A 15,336-nucleotide genomic window follows, 5' to 3' on the forward strand; every position below is an offset into this window, starting at 1 on the left:
GTAGTTTGCTGAGTCACCTGTTGAGCACATGTCATAACCACTTTCTAGATGCCAGATAAGTTGTTTCAAGGTTAGTTTGTTAAGGAGATGAGTGTTGTATAAATGGATTTTGTAATTATAGAAGAAGAAGATTTGTTACAAGACAATAACATTTACGTTAACAACAGTGCTGTTGTGTTTAATAACAAAAGAGTAAGGGTTCTTATCTTTTGTTAAGTTGCCCTGTTGTATTATAGGTTGTCAATGTTAAGACAGTTATGACATTGTAAGAATATACCAGCCCCTCCAAACTTGTGAAGTTTCTGTTGCTGTTAATAAGGAGGTGATTAATGTTTTAACTATTAATGATTACAAAGTTTTTTAAAATGATGTAAATAATTAGAACAGATGGGTAAGGAATGGTAGCCACTATTGTGTTACTAGGTGTGGTAGCTTGTGTAATCAATATCAAGTTGTTGTGTAGATTACAGTGTTTGTTTGAATACACACACACACCATTTTACACACAATTACATATCTTTTCTTTTTTTCATCTCATGGTCAGCTTGACCCTCGTGACCCCTTTCGGGGTTTTCTTGCGAAGGTACCACGATGGTTTCACCTTGTCTTCCATGGCCAGTCTTTATCCATCAGACCAGAAGAGGGGACGCGGACAAACATCCATGACTTGAGTGGGACGAACCCACGGTCACAGAGGCCAGGCGCATGAGGACCATGCCTCAGACCACGTGGCCACTGCGCCAGCACAATTACTTACACAGCCACCAAAATAAAAGAATATATCAGAATGGTGACAAGCAGTGCAATTAAAGTGAAAACATTTTAGGTATTCACCAGTTGAAAAGTCTTCAATAATTAGATGTCATACATTGTGTGTGCTCTGTATTTTCAGCTGAGCTATGTGGGACAGGACTGTTGGAAGATCCCTCCAGTGTTGGTGCAAATGTATGGCACGAAAGTTCAGTTCCTTGACCTGAGCTTCAACTGTCTGATGACTCTGCAGGGCGTGGAGATGTTCCCAAACCTGGAGGAACTGGTTCTGGACAATAATAAACTTTCTGATTCTGTATTAGTGCCTCAGCTACCAAACCTACACATTCTGTCTCTCAACAAGAACAATGTGAGCCTTATGAACAATGTAGTCCTGGTCTGTGACCACTTTACAGTCTGGATAGTCTGGGTTCATTTCCTTGAAAGAGTAGAGACTTTTCTTTTTGCCACCACATTCAAAATGACTAGGTCACAGTTAATACCAGAGGATATTTTCCCATGGCCACACCATGAAATTGACCACCCACATTCATCTAATGCTGAAGTTAAGAATGTTTGGAGCTTTGTCTCCATTCTGAATACATGCCTCATAGTTTGGTGATTACACATAGGGAAAAAATTACCTTTACAAGCTTCATAATTATCCAGGAAATTGTTGTTCCTTTGCTTTCTAAGATTTTTTTATAGTGTTTCATGCAAAACTTTCCAGCTTTTTCCTTTTTAAGAATATCCGTAGTACAAATAGGTATGTATCTTTAAAGTCTGTTTAATTAAATGTGAATGCCATCTATGAGCAAATATAATAAGTGAAGTTACAGTATAACCTCACAAGATTATTTCAGTTAGTAGTGGCGTTAGCAAGAATAGTTGGGGCTGTTTAAATTATGATAACTTTAATAACAAAAGATGAACAACTATTCTGTGTGAAGTTGAAGCTACTACATATTTTTTAATGAAATGGTATGCTGACCAGGATGGAGTTTTAAATGCCCAATGTGTCAGGGGAAGGATAAATATCAACAGACTGTATATTGTTACTTCATCCTCTTGGTAATCCTGCAAAATAAACTCATGGAGCAGAGTCCTTGAGAAGCTGATTGCTCCTCAGCCAGCCGATAAATTTTTAGAACTCAAAGGACTGTTGCTGCATTTACAACAGCCTGCCACCAGGCCACACCATCCCACCTTGTTTAAGAACCATTTTAATATTGTTCTCTCATCTACACCTATGGATTTTGCTTAGTCTCATTTCTTCAGGTTTTCCAGCCATCATTTTGTATGCATTTATCATCATCATTGTGTATGCTGCATACTTCTCCCATCTTATCTTCTTTGATTCAATCATTCTAGTAGTATTCAGCAAAGGATAAAAATTGTGGAACCCCTTTTTTGCAGTTCTTTTCAAACTCCTCTCACTTCATCTCCTATTAGATCCAAACATTTTTATAAACAGCCTGTTCTGAAACTCATTCAATCTGAGTTCTTCCCTTAATGTGAGAAACTAAGTTTCACTCCCACATAAAACAACAGGTAAAATTACAGTTCTGCATATTTTAATGTTTACATGTTTAGATAGGAGCTGGGATGACAAAAGATTGTGAACTCTCCATTTAATCTGCTCTTAAAATTTAATTAAAAAGAAGTAACTTCGTTATTTTTCACATGAATGGGAAAATATTTTTTTATGTATATATTGTTTGGCCAGATCAGCAATTTGGAGTCACTGCTTACCAAGATAGCCAAGAATTTACCATCACTTCATTACCTGAGTCTCTTGGGAAATGCTGCATGCCCCAATCAGCTGTCAGATGCAGACAAGGATGAAGAAGATTACCAGAGATACAGGTAAGAACTAGTACTGTCTCATTTTCTTGTCTACAGTATTTGCTAACACAAGAGTCAAAAGATATAAATAATTTTAAATTAAGACATAATTGTGTTTCAGATTCTATGTGCTGTATCATCTGCCAAGGTTAAAATTCTTAGATTCAAGATGTGTCACCTCAGAAGAATGGAAGGAAGCACAGCACAGAGGGAAGTTTATGAAGATTATACGTCCTGAGAGTTCTCATGTATGTGTATGATATCAGTTTTGTATAAAACATCTGCATATATTCGTTTACCGATTTTAGTTGCACCTTTATATTAGGTTTGAAGAATCCTGCACTGTAAATTAATACACTTTCAAATGTAGCACAGCAGGTAAGTAATTTTGTGTTTGTCTGTACCCACATATTCCATGTGGCTCGTGGCAGCACGCCTGTTGCTGTTTGAGCTTTGTTTTCTGTCTGTTTACATAAACCGATCATCATCATCCACTGACTGTTAATTTCGGTTCTTTCCATTTTTTAACTGTGTCGTCTAATCAAATTAACTGAATTTTAAGGACACCAGTATACTTTCAAATGTGTTCCAAGAAGTTGTTTTTGAAAATATTGGTATTCTGAAATCAAGATCTTGTGTCCAGTACAGTGTTTGTTTTAGTTTATGATTCTGATTACAAATACAAGACGAAGAAATGTGTGTAGGGTCCATATTTGATGTTCATTTGTTTGGTTATTTGAATGTTGAAAATAATATCATCTTCTTCTTCTTGTAGCGTTATAACCCTGTGTGGGTCTTAGCTTGTTCAACGAGTTTTTTCCATTCTGCCCTATCATTCACAATTCTTCTCATCCCCTCACCCCCATCGTTCTCACATCCTCCTCCACGTCATCTATCCATCGTTTCTGTGGTCTCCCTCTCATCCTTCTTCCCATCGGTCTCCATTCCATCACTCTGTTGAAAATAATATTGTCTCATAAATTATGTTCACAAAACATATATAAACCACCTTAATTTTTATTGTGCTAAGTCCTGTATAAACAGTGAATGTTGGGGCAGGTTAGTTCATTCTTCATTTTGATTATGTCTGTAGTTTCTGTGCATTTTGTTGGCCTTGCATGAAATCGCACAAAGTTGTGAAAGCTATCATCTGCCTGTGGCATGCAATTACTATTAATGAACTACCCTGGGATTGAATTAAGGCCTCCAAGATGAGAAACCAAAATAATGTAGAATTATATTTTGAGACGATCCAATTCTGATTATGTGATTTCTTACGTAGGTGTCGCACAGAAGTGATACGTGTGGTGGCAGCCCACCGTCGACATACACCCCTTTGCCTACATCTTCAAGATGTATTGGTGACCATCAAGGTGAGAATAACAGTCTTATGGAAAATTGCTGGAGAGAATATTTGGATCTAAGAAAAAAGAAATAACTGGAAGGTGGAAAATATTACGTAATTCAGTTTTGTAATTTGTTCTTGACACCAACTATTACTAGGGTGCTTAAATGAAGGAGAATTGGGTGGGCATCACATGGGGAAATTCGAAATAAATAGAAAATGTTTGGTTTTGAAATCTGAATAATAATATTAGCCTTTTAGGTTGACTTTTCTATTTAGTATTGAAATTCCCATGTTTTTGAAAGTAGTCTAAAGAAAGGAATTGCATTTGTCTTATGTTAAGATTAAGTTTGAGGTCTTTATAACTCACTAATGTGTTTTAGGTGCATATGGGAAATGTCGCTATCGATATTCTGGGAAACACTCGGAGGGCAACCGCTTCATCCAGAATAGCGATCTCTAAAATTGGGAATTCAATCACTCTCACTAGTCATAATGAACAACAATTAATAAATTAATTTCGCCCTGCAGCATACTCTACACAATCCTGTACCTGCCTGTGATACAATTTTTTTAAAAATTTTACAAGAGGAATTGTAAAAGAATTTATTCTTTCTAAATTTTACAGATTTATTTTAATGTATTATAAGCTGTATTGTTGTCTACCAGTTTTACAAATCCGTAAGCAGACAGTGCAGATTTTAGTGCATAAGATGCTTAGACAATGTAAGCAATTTTTCAGTTATATTTTAGAGCAGGGTTAACTTCTTCTTGTAAAACAACTAAGCATTTTGTTGTCTATCTACTTTATTGCTACCAGTAAGTACTTTTATATCCTAGATGTGTTGTCACCACCATAAAGTATGGGATATGCTTTTATGTTTTGTGTGAGCTCAGGACATTTGTACTTTGCAGTCTGCGAAAGTTCATCTGTCGGCAGTTCTGTTGCTTTTGATTACCAACATGCAAAAAATTATTTTATTTGCTTATTAATGGAAACCATGTATGTGCAATCATCATTGCAATTGAAAGTCAATGATGGGTGGTTTAGGAACATTTTGTAATTATGGTCAGTGTCTACTAGTTTTGCTGTTTCCATGTGTATGTTAAGAGGTGGTATTGTGGGATATTTCTGTGGTTTAGCCTGCTCAGTCTTTAATTGTAATTCTTAAAATATCACTAAGAATTTTTTAATTGTTACTCCAAAAGGTGTGAAAACTTGACTCATTTTATAATTTGAAACTAGTCTCTCCGTGGACATCCCAAGTCTGTTTTCTCGATATTGGTATTCATAAAATATTCCTATGATTTGACATTTTTCAATCTTCATAAATTTTCTAACCATCATTTTTGATAATCTCATGTAAGTAAAGTAAAGTTTGTCCCACTATACGCCATGTAGGCGTTTGGGGTGAGTCGAGGTATAGATCCTCTCTTCCTTGACCTCAGCACTAGATGGGGGTGAGTGGTCAGCATCACGCCCCGGCCGGCTTTACCCCCGGGAAAGGACCCCGGTACCCATTGTAGAGGAGGCTGGGTGGGCCCCAGAGCCGGTCTGGATGCAGAGTTTAGAGGAAAAATCCTCTGCCCCCGTCAGGGATCGAACCCCTGTCGTCCAGCCCGTAGCTAGTCACTATACTGACTGAGCTATCCCGGCTCACCGATAATCTCATGTTCTTTTATTAATATAAACTATTCCTTTCTTGCATCTGTTCTGGTTAAGTTGGTTTGTGGAACATGGGGAGCTCATTTCTTGGGGGCTTCCTCTTTCCGCAGGCTATAAATGTGAAAGACTTCTCTAAGGGAACAGGAAGCCAGCTCATAAAAAATAATGGAACATTCACTGTGTAAAAGGATTTGTTCATTAATGTAATGCATGCAAGTGTATTCAGTAAATTTCATTAGTGGATTATAGTTGTTAAGCTTTCTTTTTGTCTCTGCCAACTCCTGCCATCCATTGTCTTATGTCAACATGTTCATTTACTGGTGTTGGTCCTAACATTGCAAGCTTGTGTGTTTGAGAAAGAATATTTTGCTATGTATGTCCTGTTTTCGGAAAGAGTTATGATGTTAGTATTGCTAGTCTGATATCAGGTTTATGAACACAATGGTGCATTACGTATTAAAAAAGTTACATCATTTTGCTGTTTAGAATCAACTGCAGTACTGCCTGCAACTGGTATTTTTTGCCAGTGTGGGTGTTATGAGGTGAATAGCATGTCAGTGATGGATAAAAGCTTTTGGAGGTTAGGGAAGCATCTTCTAGCCAAGTACAGGTGACTCCTGTTATAATGGGATTTAGTATACAACAAGAAATTTACAAGGTAGGAATAATAATTCCTCAACCCCTGCAAAATGGCAGTACGCTTCACATTGATTCACAGTCTCACAAACTATATTTTGATTTATGGCGGGATCGATTCTATATGTATTAGAAAAATGATGTTCAAAATAGTACTCCTTGACAATAATACCTCGACAATACTCGTTACAGGATGCAACTTCGTAATTTCAAAATGGCGCTCATTAGGTTGGTGTAAAGTTTACACTGTAAACTATTCAGTGCTAGTAGGTATGGACGTTGGTATGACTGTGGCAGAGAGTACAGAATAACTGGATAGGTGGATAATCTGTCGCCCAACGAACTGGTCTGTCTTTTCTGCATGGCGATGTTGAGTGCGCGGGTTGGAGACAATATTAATTGATTTCTTTTTTGGTCTTTTTCCGTAAGTAAGTATATAATGTATATATTTGTTGGTAAAGCTTAATGTCGAGTAGTAGATAGTAAAAGCAATTAATGTTGACCTTAGACATGTTTCTTTATTCGATTATGTTCAATGGCTACGTTGCTCGAAATGATTTGTCATTGAAAAATGTGTTATTTTAATTACTGTGTTTCTTGAAAATGATTCATTCGTATTATATTGTTTAAATTTCTTAATTGAAATGATTGCTGATCAGCTCAAGACAACTTATAATTCAGCCGATGTTGACTGATATTTCGAGCTATAAGACATGCTGGTATCGTCAGCCCCTCCAGGCAGAGATAGGATAGTGTCGTGAATCGGCTATGACTGTGCCTTTCCATGTTCTTTTCGATTCATTTAATCACCCTATCATTTGATATTTTAGCTTGTACGGAAACTGTTATTAAGTAAGGCATGAATAAATTTCATAAAATAGAATGGTATTACTGTGCGTAAGTGATTGTTTGCCTTAAGGGAAGTAGAAATAGTCTGATGTGTTGTATTTGTACATCACAAAGGTAAGGTATTTTGCGGCTTTGAAATGACAAGGTCTTTATATTTATCATACAACCACTAGGCAGCCACTGCCCTTTTACCGTGTTATGAAAAATAAGCAATGAAATTTAAAAACATCTTTCAGGCTACAGTGAATGGATATGAGTGCCTAGTTAATTCTGTGATTAATTTTCCTCACTGTATCAGTGTATTACATGCAATGAAGGTCCTAGTACATTGGTCAAAGTGTATTTTATAATTATAAAATCCATTTTTGCATTGTCTTATTGGCATTGGCGGATGTTATATATTTCTTTCAGTATGTGCAAAGTGGGTGTGAAGGAAGAATCTTAAGATGGTGGTGTGTTCAGAATTAGTAAGTTCCTTGTACTGATGAATGAATACAAAATAAGGTGCTGTAGAATTACAGAATTTACCTGGTGGTTCTCTGGTCCTACCATGATGTCCCTGTAACTTTGCTTTATTGCAGATAACTTTTACTTTTTATAAACTTGGTTATCTGACAGGTTTTCAATATTTCCATTTTTATTTAGAGTATGTCCTGGTGTGTGAATATGCAACAATTTGAATATGAAGCAGCATTTGAATAGAAATGTGTTGCATGTAAAATTATTAATAATTATGTAATGAATTAGGATTGTGACAAAATTTCATTTTTAAACATGTTTTGAATTTAAAGGGAAATTTAAGTTTGATATCATACCATGATGCAAAAAACTATTTAGTTTATTCAGGGAGATACTTTATGAAAGTCCATAATCAAACTATGGCTGTAAGGTAGGATAAGATACTTTGACCATTGTGTCTTAATATGAATTATAGGAGAACATAGTTCTAGACCCTACCTGATGTGATCTATTAGATCGATTGTGTAGGGTTAATGCACCAAGAGATAGTTGTGGATAATGGTGGAATTGAGATATTTGACTATTTGTAAATAATCATAGTAAGTATACATAAAGACAATTTTGAAATTACTCCTCACACCAATTTTATGTTGACACTTTCCTTTATGGTCTACTAACTTTGCAATCATACCTGGATGCTTCAGAATGTTGTTCTGCAGACATCAGATACCAGCCTGTAACAGCCAGCAACTGCACAGAAGTACTGCATGAAGGCTGCATTTTGAATTGTGTTAGAATAGTGGAATTTGTTGTATTGCAGTAAAACATATCGTGGCCTGAAGCAAACTTCAGCACAATGGCAGCAGCGTTACATGGTGGTTTGAATACGTGAGTGAACACATCGTAACCACAACATACAATCTCCGTACTTTTTCAGGTATGTAGTTGGTATGCTGAATTCTGACATTATATTCATGCTCTGTTTTTTATGTTCTTTACACAATGTGGACAAAATACAGGCAGATTATGTCTGTAAGGCTGTTTGCCTTTATAGAAACCACCTTGTAAATGTAATAATTTTATACTTAGTCCATGTAATAAGAACCACATGGCAGAGTTCTAGTTATCTGCATGATGTATCTGATTTACTTGTGCTAAAATTCATTTTCAGTAAATTCTCATGAGGTAGGGACTTGTTGAAGCATCTTCTTGCTGTTTCCCTTGGGTTTTGCTTTTACATTTTTTAAGTATCAAGTTGGAGTTATAACATACAGGAATGGGGACATTTTAGAAACTGCAGAAAATGGTCCTTGCTCATAATGTCTGAACCTATAAACATCAGTACCATATTTAATAGAAACATATGTCTTCAAGGAGGAAACTTGTTAACAGTGAAACCAGGAAATTAAAGGCTCGGATCGTGTTAAAATTCTTATATCAACATATTTCTTTCTATTAATTCATATGAAAGAAAAGTTATAGATCATATGTCCCATATTAAAAAGACATTTTATTCAAAAAATGTATTCATCTAATTGTTGTTTAAATGTGTAAGTCCTTATGAAGTGAAAGGAATTAGATTTCCAGTTTATCTGAATGGTTTCTGATGCAGAAGATGTACATGGAAGCAGATGATGATGGCAGAACTTGGAGGTAATAATTACCTGCAATTATTACACGACTCACATCTGCGATTTATAGAACACTGCATTTTGCCATTGTCCTTCTGTATTTTGTAAGTTGTTAAATTTCAGATGTTCATGCTGGCATCATGTTTGTATTTTTTATCATTTTTATACTGAAGTAGATTCTTTTGTAATTTATCGCTGCAGCATTCCTATAGGTGGGCCAAAGCAGGCTGTTCATAACCATTAAAATACAAGTATAAATATAGATTTGCACAGTCACTTTTTTCAGTGTTGTTCCCACCTCAAACTTACCATAGCGTTCATGTTACTCAGTTAAATGTATGGAGGTAGGATGACCTTCAGTGCCATATTTCATAAACATGGTAAAAAATATCTTGAAAATCTAGTCGGAGAGGTTCTCAGACTTCCTGTTCTCAAGAAATATGAGAACTAGTTTACTTTTGTTGTCTTTAAGTCAATGCTGCAATTATTTACAGGATGTGCAGCTATGATGAAGATGCAGCAGCCCCATTTCCCATCGGAGGACTCTCTAGAGCTGTACCATATTCACTTGTGGAACTGACTTTTCAACACTACTGCTTTTAGGAGGTAAGCTTGAGAACTGAAAGTTACCGCATAAGCGAACTAACTGCAGATTTAATATTCATAACACAAGCCCACTGTTAAAACCTTATTATCCCCTTATCCTATACATATGAAATTAATAGTAGAACACAATTGGGGGATGTTTGTTTTTATTCAATCCAAAAACTGTTATCATCTCATTTGCTATCCAAAACACTTCAGATCAGGTTGTATAGAACAATAATTTTACTTGTTGTGTATGGTTGTGAAAAATGGTCTCTTACCTTGGAGGAAGAAAGTAGATTACAAGCATGAAGTGAAGCTTTCACAGCAACTGTAGTTGATGAAAGACTTGGGTTACAAGCCGCGTCATGTGGCTGAATGGTGAATAAACCATATCTTCTGCCAACGTTTCGAGAGCAATCTCTACTCTCATCCCCGGGGCCACCAGCAACACCATGCTACTACCTGCCATCCATTGCCAGTTCCCATCGGTGAGCACGCTATAGAGGACCAGATTTGTGATGCAGCAGCCCTGAGGATGAGAGCAGAGATTGCTCTCGAAACTTCGGCAGAAGATATGGTTTATTCACCATTCAGCCACATGACGCAGCTTGTAACCCGAGAGTCTTTCATCAACTGGATTGTTTGAAAACAAGGTGCTCAGGAAGATATTTGGACCTAGGAAGGATGAAATAAGTGGGGAATTTAGAATACTTCATAACAAGGAGTTGCATGAATTGTACGGGTCACCTAGCATTGTGAGGATAGTGAAATCTAGGAAGTTCTGTTGGGCTGCACACTTAACATGCTGGGGGGAAGTTGTGCCTACAGAATTTTAGTATGGAATCCTGGAAAATGACCAGTGGGCAGACCAAGGAGGAGATGGGAGGGTAACATCAAGCTAGATTTTAGGGAGGCAGGCTGTGACAATGCATAAGGCTCCCACATACACACACAGTTTGGCCTCCCGTTCGGCCTGCACAGTTGAAGACTGAAAGGCAAAACTCGTGTGTGGTGCGGCCGGCCGGACAATCGTTTGGACTGTTGGACTGTAGGAAATCCATCAGTTCTGCCTGCAGGACGTAGCACGTGTGTGACGATACCGGCAGGCCAATCGCTCAGTTGCTGCTGCTGTCTCGTGTTCCTCAGCACTGTTTCGCGTTGTGTGTCATTTCTTAAGAACGTGACATTTTGAAACTTGTACCGTAAATGCAGAATTAAACATCAGCACTGGTCCAGACATTACCACGGTCTCACCTCTACCATTGCCAGCAGTTCCTACGGCGGTTCATTCAAACGTAAAAAGAATCTGTCTGCTAATGATCAGATACTGGTGGCAGTGGGCGATCAATTGGCTCAAGTGAAAAATGAGGACAAATTTGACCTCTTTGCAAAAAATGTCGCTGCCAAATTACGAGCATTAGGAAATAATGAACAAAGGATTTATGCAGAGAAATTAATAAATGACGGCATTTTTGAAGCTTTCTACTCGTAGATACTCTTCAATCAATACCGGTACTGGAGGTTACTTAACATACAGTACTCCTGACCCTCAGTCAAATATCTCCTCGGGTTCCAGCTGTGATGATTACATGGGTCACTACTAGGGCGGGTCAATATTACTTTTAAATACTTTATTTCCTTTACAGTTTTTTTCGTATTACTCTATTTCAGATAAACAACCTTATAATGGGGGAAATCTCTTAATTTAATGTGCGTACCATGACAATTTATCTTCCTGTGTTTATAATGTTTCTGTAACTTTTCATATCCTATGTAGTAAAAGTAAAAATGTTCAAAGAAACTTGTTTCACTTACAGCAGCCTGCCGGTTTATCTGCGTGTGTATGGGGAAGGAAAGGGAGAGGGCAAACTGTAACAGTTTTGCCTGTAAGGTCGATCGAAAGGTCAAACTGTGTGTGTGTGTATGGGGGGCCTAATGGATGGAGTTGGCTCAGGAAAAGAGTAAATCACAAAAATTCCTCCTCATCATTTCTTCCATTTTCACCTTTTCAGGATTCACTTTTATGTGTATTGTTTCACCTTGTTCTCTTCCCTTGAACAGTGATTCACAAACATAATGACATTATGCAAATTATTTTGTTATATTAGGTGCTTTACAAATTTTATTCAGATTTGTAGGCGATCCTAGTCTTGCTTGTATACTGGCAGTGCATTGAAGCATTATACACAACAAAATCTTCCAGTTAATGTGTGGTTTTACTAGGGAATTCTATTTCCTATGTTTTTGTTTAATTTTTGGGTAATATTTTGGGGACCTGTATCTTCAAAAATTGCCAGGTTTGGTTCAGAATGACAACATTTGCATCTATAAATTATAACTAAAATTTTGAAATGAAATTACAGAATCCCAATTGAAGAAAATGAAAGATGTAAGCACATTTGCACTTTCATATTGTACATATATTTATGATTGTTCTGCTTTTCTCATTTTTTGAAGTGTGAAGTATGAGTAACGAAGTCCATGGAACAGAGTCCCTCTTGAGGAGATATAATCTTGACTGGTCAGGAAATTTTCTGCCTGGTATGGAACTCAGGTTCAAACTTTTGACATTCTACTCTTCAGTTCCCAAAATTATTTGCATGAATGTGAGTAATTTTATTTGTGACAGTTTTTATTTTTAGAAATGTCTGTCAGTATACAGTATACATTAAATGACTGGGACTTGTCTATAAATATGTAATGCAATTTGCCATTGCTCGGTATTACAACAGAAACTAGTTTTAAGTCTTTGCAGACAGTTTTTGCAATATTGTGGGTAGTTTTCTCACTTCATGCTTGTGATTTAATAACAAAAAAATCCAAATATAAACTGAGTTGATGTTAAAATAGTCCAAATTTGGTTAAATTCTTTCATTCGCTTTAGTATGTGCCAACACGATTAAAGTTTATTTAATGACAAAATACAGTGTTACATGACTATTTGTGTTCATGCTTTGGTATGTCTGCTGGCTACAGTTACATTTTTCAAACGATATTGAGAAACTGTTGTAAATGGATGTAGACTGGCATGGATGTAACCTATAAATTAATATTGCAAATGTGTCATTATGGCTTAATTTTCAAATGAAGCAGCAAATTTTGATACACATATTTGGTTACAGAGACCTTATGTCTTAGACTGCATATTTACATTTCTGAGTGGGCTGAAATAATACAGAGTACAAACATTAATTTTTTAGTTTGTAATAAATTTATAAGAACATGGAAAATGGCCAAGGTGTCCAATTACCTTGTCACAATTAGCTATTGGATGTCTGAGTTGAAAATGCAGTTGTCTCCTCGTATTTGTTTTGTTTTATTTTATTTTTTGAGGTTATTTCTGAAGTTTTCATTGGGAATAGTTATGAAATGACTGATATATTGTCACAAGATCTGACTGCTATGGCTGTTGGCTACTTTTTCTTCCCCTCCCTTTCTCTAACATTGCCTGCTTATGTTGATACCATGACTCAAGAGTTGCACGTGTATGTAATTGATCTGCATCTTTAAAACATAAACTTCTGCAAAGAAGGGCAGTGTTATATTGATAGTGAGATAGTGTAGTGTTCATGTGATTGTAAACCAGTAAGTGTTGGTGTAGTATGCAATAAGAAGTATGAGTGTCTGAGTAAAAAGTGGAAAAACATTGCTTTTGAGGTGGTGAATCTGTGGTTCCAAGTCAATACAAGCCGTGGATACCTGGCTAGTGGTGGAATCTTTGTGATTAAAGTGGTAGTGTGTGACAGATAGGCTCGAAAACAGGAATATAGAGTATGTATACAAACAAAACTGTACGTCCACTGGTTTGATTGCCATTGTTGGTCTACTGTGAGCCATGATTACATCATCTGTGCCTGTGGGCATTACTGGAAAACTGGACATCAGAGCTGCTGAAACACAAAATTGAAAGAGGCTAATATATCCTCAGGTCTGCAGTGGGGCGTTTTAAGACCAAATGGATCTCGTAGCTGTGGGCTGTCTTTTACTGGCTGCGAAATACTGTAACACGAAACACTTTGAGCATCCTGCTCTAACACAACTAAAGCTGAAACCACATCGATGGTTTTCTTAAAATTGTTCCTAGTGGTTGAGGTGAAGAATGCTACCTTGGAAAAAGAAAAAAAAAGATTAAGGATCCTACCACTGAATAGTTTTATTTCTGTGCATGGCATGTGAAGCTACTATTTGATGGATTTAATCTTATTTGCCTGAGTAAGGGTTCCACCGCCATGTTTCTCCACCCCTATAATATGGTACTCACTGAACATACATAGTAGCAGTGAGAGTTTTTAACCAAAAATCAGTCACTTAGTATGAAAATTAGAATGTATGGCTGAGAATTGAGGAAATGACTACATATTAGACTTCATTATTGTGGAAATTTTGCCATATGATGAAGACCAGTGAGTGATTGTAAAATTGAAGTTTTACTGTTTCGTGTGTTTATTTAAACTAGTTCAATGCTCATATATTTTACATTAATTAAAATTACCATTGCACTTGAAAGTTACACATCTGTCAAGATGTTGCACCAAAACAGAAGTCATATAGAAGTTACGAAAGCAACCTTAAGCATAATTAAGAAAAATAATTAGAAATGGAAAGTAGTTGCTACTGCAGTCTTGCATTCTGTTGTCAGAAATGTGTCATGCTCTTCCTCATGCCTTGAATTGTAATTTGCCTCTCCAGAACAGGTCTTCCCAGGTGAATAACCAAAACGCTAAAGTCCGTCTTTTTCTGATGCTTAGAGTCAAATTTTGTTTTATTTAGCAGTATAAGGTGTAAGGTCTCTAGTATCATAAAATTTGCTGCTTTATTAACAGTTTGCTCTTGAGTCCTGGCAATTCAAGAATTAGTAACTATTTTTGAAAGGAACAAAGTAGTAGTGTTTAGAAATAGTACTTTATAGCAGCTTAGAAGAGCCAGCAGTTCGCCGTGTACAGCTGGAACTGAATCTGCTGAAACATCGAAAGGTAAGACGGAAGCTCTGTGAAGAAGATATCAAGGAGTGATATCAGCGCACATGAAGGATGGAGATAATGTTAAGTTTACATTGTAACATTTGGTATGTGGTGTTCTTACACAGTTTACTGCCTTATGCTGATCCAATTGCAGAACTGAATTTGGGGGCAAAAGGTAAAACTTTGCACATTCTTAACATGAACATTAGGTGGAGGTGAGTGGTTGCCCTTGGAGAAAGAGGCGGTAGTATTCTGAGTTAATCTGGACTTGCTGGGGAAGCTGCCACAGGCTGAATTTTGGTTGAGTTTTGGGAAGGGTCACTGATGGTTGCCACATTATAAGATACAGAAGGATCTGCTCAGTGTGGCAGTAGGTCTAAATAATGCAAACTTTTCAGAAGAACATGTCTTTCATGTTATGGCAATATAGTGACTGTAGTAGCTGATGCACATCGTGCACATTTTCCTTAAAAATAATTGAGAGTGGACAAGAAATACAGATGTGTTGTTCCGCAATAACAAAATGTGATTTGTATTCTGCAAAGTACCTTGCAGCTCTCTTTGTTGTCATGTGTTCATGATGCTTCAGGTAAAGAAGGGAGGAAC

General features: G+C 36.8%; 1 protein-coding gene across 7 annotated transcripts in view; it reads left to right on the plus strand.

Moving 5' to 3' along the window:
* LOC110832045 (leucine-rich melanocyte differentiation-associated protein) overlaps positions 1–15,336 on the plus strand; it is a 22,534-nt gene continuing 7,198 nt past the window's right edge. Inside the window, exons 1-9 of one of the 7 annotated variants that reach the window (XM_087355566.1) lie at positions 22–192; positions 893–1,120; positions 2,477–2,616; positions 2,717–2,843; positions 3,878–3,968; positions 4,324–6,670; positions 7,503–7,558; positions 8,371–8,487; positions 9,676–9,787. In XM_087355566.1, the coding sequence (XP_087211692.1) occupies positions 103–192; positions 893–1,120; positions 2,477–2,616; positions 2,717–2,843; positions 3,878–3,968; positions 4,324–4,403 (756 nt within the window). In that variant the 5' untranslated portion in view covers positions 22–102 and the 3' untranslated portion in view covers positions 4,404–6,670; positions 7,503–7,558; positions 8,371–8,487; positions 9,676–9,787. Of the gene's footprint in view, positions 323–892; positions 1,121–2,476; positions 2,617–2,716; positions 2,844–3,877; positions 3,969–4,323; positions 6,671–7,502; positions 7,559–8,370; positions 8,488–9,675; positions 9,788–12,226; positions 12,376–15,336 lie in introns of all 7 variants that reach the window. The other 6 variants (XM_087355570.1, XM_087355568.1, XM_087355572.1 and 3 more) reach the window with 6 other exon arrangements.

This window comes from Zootermopsis nevadensis, unplaced genomic scaffold, assembly GCF_977971745.1.
Source record: "Zootermopsis nevadensis isolate Lab colony 2312 unplaced genomic scaffold, Znev_1.0 Znev_ptg000024l, whole genome shotgun sequence".
NCBI lineage: Eukaryota > Metazoa > Arthropoda > Insecta > Blattodea > Termopsidae > Zootermopsis > Zootermopsis nevadensis.